This window comes from Dictyostelium purpureum, assembly GCF_000190715.1.
Source record: "Dictyostelium purpureum unplaced genomic scaffold DICPUscaffold_71, whole genome shotgun sequence".
In the NCBI taxonomy this organism is placed as follows: domain Eukaryota; phylum Evosea; class Eumycetozoa; order Dictyosteliales; family Dictyosteliaceae; genus Dictyostelium; species Dictyostelium purpureum.
Window position 1 is genome coordinate 36,841 of NW_003519408.1, and position 3,468 is coordinate 40,308.

Here is a 3,468-nt window from a genome sequence, read left to right on the forward strand (position 1 = left end):
TTATAGTTATTTTTTAAGTGATCAAAAATAAAATATTATTTTCCGTATAAGATTTTAAAGAAATCATATCCTTGGGTATTCCTCATAATAACTATCATCAAATAAATGATATCCTCTTTGGTCTTTGGGTAACCATAATTATAATTATAACTTTCTAATTTTGAAGAAACTATATAGTTTTCATTTTAAAAATAAACAATGTAAAATGATATTAAAAACTTCTAATTTATTTAATTTTATTTTAAAAAAGAAATAATAATTATAATTTTGATTTTGAAGCTGCTTCATTTTCCGATTTAATTCTGATAGACTCGGCTTTGGCACAAGCATTACAAAGATAAATAGTTGGTATTGATGGTATAGCTGGGTAATCTGGTATCGCTGGAAGAATTAATGATGTTACCATTGATGGAGGAGTTGTAAACGTTGTTGAAGCTACCATCGGTGCGGATGTTTCCATTGGTGCAGATGATACCATTGGTGTTGGTGATACCATTGATGTTGGAACTGGTGTTTCAACTTGAATAGGGTAGTGATTATAACAGTAATTAAAATTTATATCATCATCACTATTTTTATAACCATTCATAATGGCGTTATTAAAACAAGATTTATTGTCATATTGAAAAATCGAAGTATTATTTAGACTGGTATATGATGTACTAGAGGTGTAATTATAGTTATTATATACATAAATGACATCACTTTTAACTGGTGGGATTTCATAGCCACAACCTTTGGGATCATCCGTACTGACGTTGTGTAGTGGATAGTCGAAATTTGAATAACGATTATCTTTGCTTCCTTTTTCATAATAGTTGGTTTGGGATTTAATAATATATCGAAAAAATCCTGGGAAACTAGAATCCAAAATAAAAGATAATGGTTTAATCTAAAAAATTATAATTTAAAGAAAAAAAAAAAATTAGTATTCTAAAACAAATTTATTGGATGTATTTATTACTAACAGATTTTTTGTCTTCATTTTCAGTATAAATATAGAAGCTGTCCATTTTTTTTTTTTTTTTTAGTTTAATTAAATGTTTTGATTTGATTTATAAAGATGAAATAAAAAAAAAGTAATTAGTATTTATAATTTTTTTAAAAATATTAAAAAAGAAAAATTATTATTTAATTATTTTTATTAAATCATTTTTACTTTTTGGGCTAATTATATATACATAATAGGTGAAAAAACAAAATTTCCAAACTTAATTTAATTATTGTTAATTTCTATTAGGACTTGGTTATAAATGTATTTTTGAATATCATCATAGATTTATTTTTGTTATTATTATTATTATTGTTATAGTGTTGTTTTATTATTTATTACTACAATTACAACAAATTTTTTTATATTGTCAACAATCAAAAGGTTGATAAATGTGCTTATAACTGTGGTATATGTGCTAGATGAAGGGTAAAAATATAATTGTTTACTATTGGTTATATTATTTAATTAATTTATTATTTTTTTTTTTTATTGATTTATTTTTTATTTATTTTTGAATGATAAAGTATAGCAAATATATTATTTATGTATATTTATTTTATTGGTTCTTGTTTCTTGTTTAGTGTGTGTGAAAAAAAAAAAAAAAAAAAAAGTAATAATAATATTCACATATTATTTTTATTAAAATTTTAAGTTAATTTTTTTATTTACAAATTTAGAAAAATTTAACGTAGTTTGTTTCTCTATAACATTGTTCGTAATGTATGAAGCCATTATCGAATATTTGCAGCTTATGACTGTAATGGCAGTGATTTAATTTAAATATATTAGAGCGATAACATTTTGTAAAAAAAAATTAAAAAAAATTAAAAAAATTAAAAAAAAAAAAAAATTGATGTGTTTTTTTAAAAAAATAAGTTTTCATTTTTAATATTTTTTTATTTTGCATATTAAAAAAAAAGTTTATATTTAATTTTATTTTAAAAAAAAAAAATTTTAATTATATTTATATTTTTGGTAATGTGTTTGTGTGGTTGTGTGTTTGTGTGATAATTGTTGTTGAGTTCAATCAAAAATCAAAATAAAAAAAAACTGGTGTAGGTGTGTTAAAGTGTTTATTGTGTGTGGGTGACAGATTGTGAAAAGTTGTTTTTATATATTGGGTAAAATCATTTTTTTATTATGAAAAAAAAAAAAAAAAAAAAAAAAAAAAAAAAGATAACCGGTTTAATTTTTAACCCTCATTTTTTTTATTATTATGAATGAAATATAGCGCAGTTAATTTATGTTATTTTTAGGAGTTTTAGGATTTGGGTGTGTTAATCAAAAATACACAACCTCCAATATCACAGCCCCAAAAAAAATTAAAAAATTTGTTTTTGAGCCTTTGTGTATTATTAAAATTTTATATAATCAACATCAATATTATTATCATAATCAACAATATAATTTTTTTATTATTTTATTATAATAAAGAGTTATTATATTAATAATTTTATATTAATTATATATATTTACTTTTCTTTCATCCAAAAATGAATAATGGTATTATTACATTATCATTAGATTTAAAAATATTAAATTCTTTATAAATGAACTCAACTTATCTAACAAAGGAAATTTTGTAGTATACCCTAGAATTAAAATCATGGTATAACTTTACTGTTAATTATTTAAAAGAAATTGAATATATAGGTCAGCAGAGGCGCCATTTCTTTTTTTTTAATGCACAATTCCTTAATAATTATTTTAATAAAAAAAATAAAAGAAAATATACTATTCATGGAAAATTTATTCATTACTACTTGTTGTTTTGTTGCTGCAATTTTTATTCATTATTGTGAGCTTTGTTGAGTGGTGATACCCTAAAAAAAAAAAAAGTATTTGATTGTTTTTTTTTATTTATTTATATTTATTTTAAATTAATTTAACACAACAAAACTTTATATTTAGGTTTTTAATTTTTGAAAATAAACATTTTTATTTTTGTATTATGATTCGATAAAATTATTTTAAGAAAAGAGTGTTATAAAAATTAACTTTACAAAAAAGGAATTCCTTTTTTTTTTTTAATATAATTTTATTATTTACCACCATCACACAGCCATACCCACAACACCCATAGTACCAAATATGTACAAATAATAAAAAAAAAAAATGGTGGTAAAAAAAAAAAAAATTTTAAATTAATTTTTAAATTTTATAAAATTTTCATTTATTTTTTTTTTTTTAATCATCACTTTTTTTTTTTTCCATTTATTTGTTTTATTTATTGTTTATAAAATTTATATAATTTCAAAAAAAAAAAAATTTAAAAAAAATTAAAAAAAATTAAAAATAAAATAAGGTATTTAAAAATTATTATAAAATAAAAAAAAATAATAAAATTATTTTAGATGTATATTTATTTCTAAATAAAATTTAAAATTTATTATATAGATGTCTGAAAATAAAGAACTAAACAAAAAAGTAAATTTAAATCATTTAAAAAATCATTTTAAAAATATACTAATGTT

At 19.5% G+C, this 3,468-nt stretch overlaps 1 protein-coding gene across 1 annotated transcript; it reads right to left on the minus strand.

Moving 5' to 3' along the window:
- Positions 1 to 259: 259 nt before the first annotated feature.
- On the minus strand, positions 260 to 1,013 carry DICPUDRAFT_77363 (uncharacterized protein; the record flags this gene model as incomplete). Its single annotated transcript, XM_003286443.1, has 2 exons — positions 260 to 892; positions 969 to 1,013. The coding sequence occupies 2 exons, from the start codon at positions 1,011 to 1,013 to the stop codon at positions 260 to 262; spliced, it is 678 nt and encodes a 225-aa protein (XP_003286491.1).
- Between the last annotated feature and the right edge of the window lie 2,455 nt (positions 1,014 to 3,468).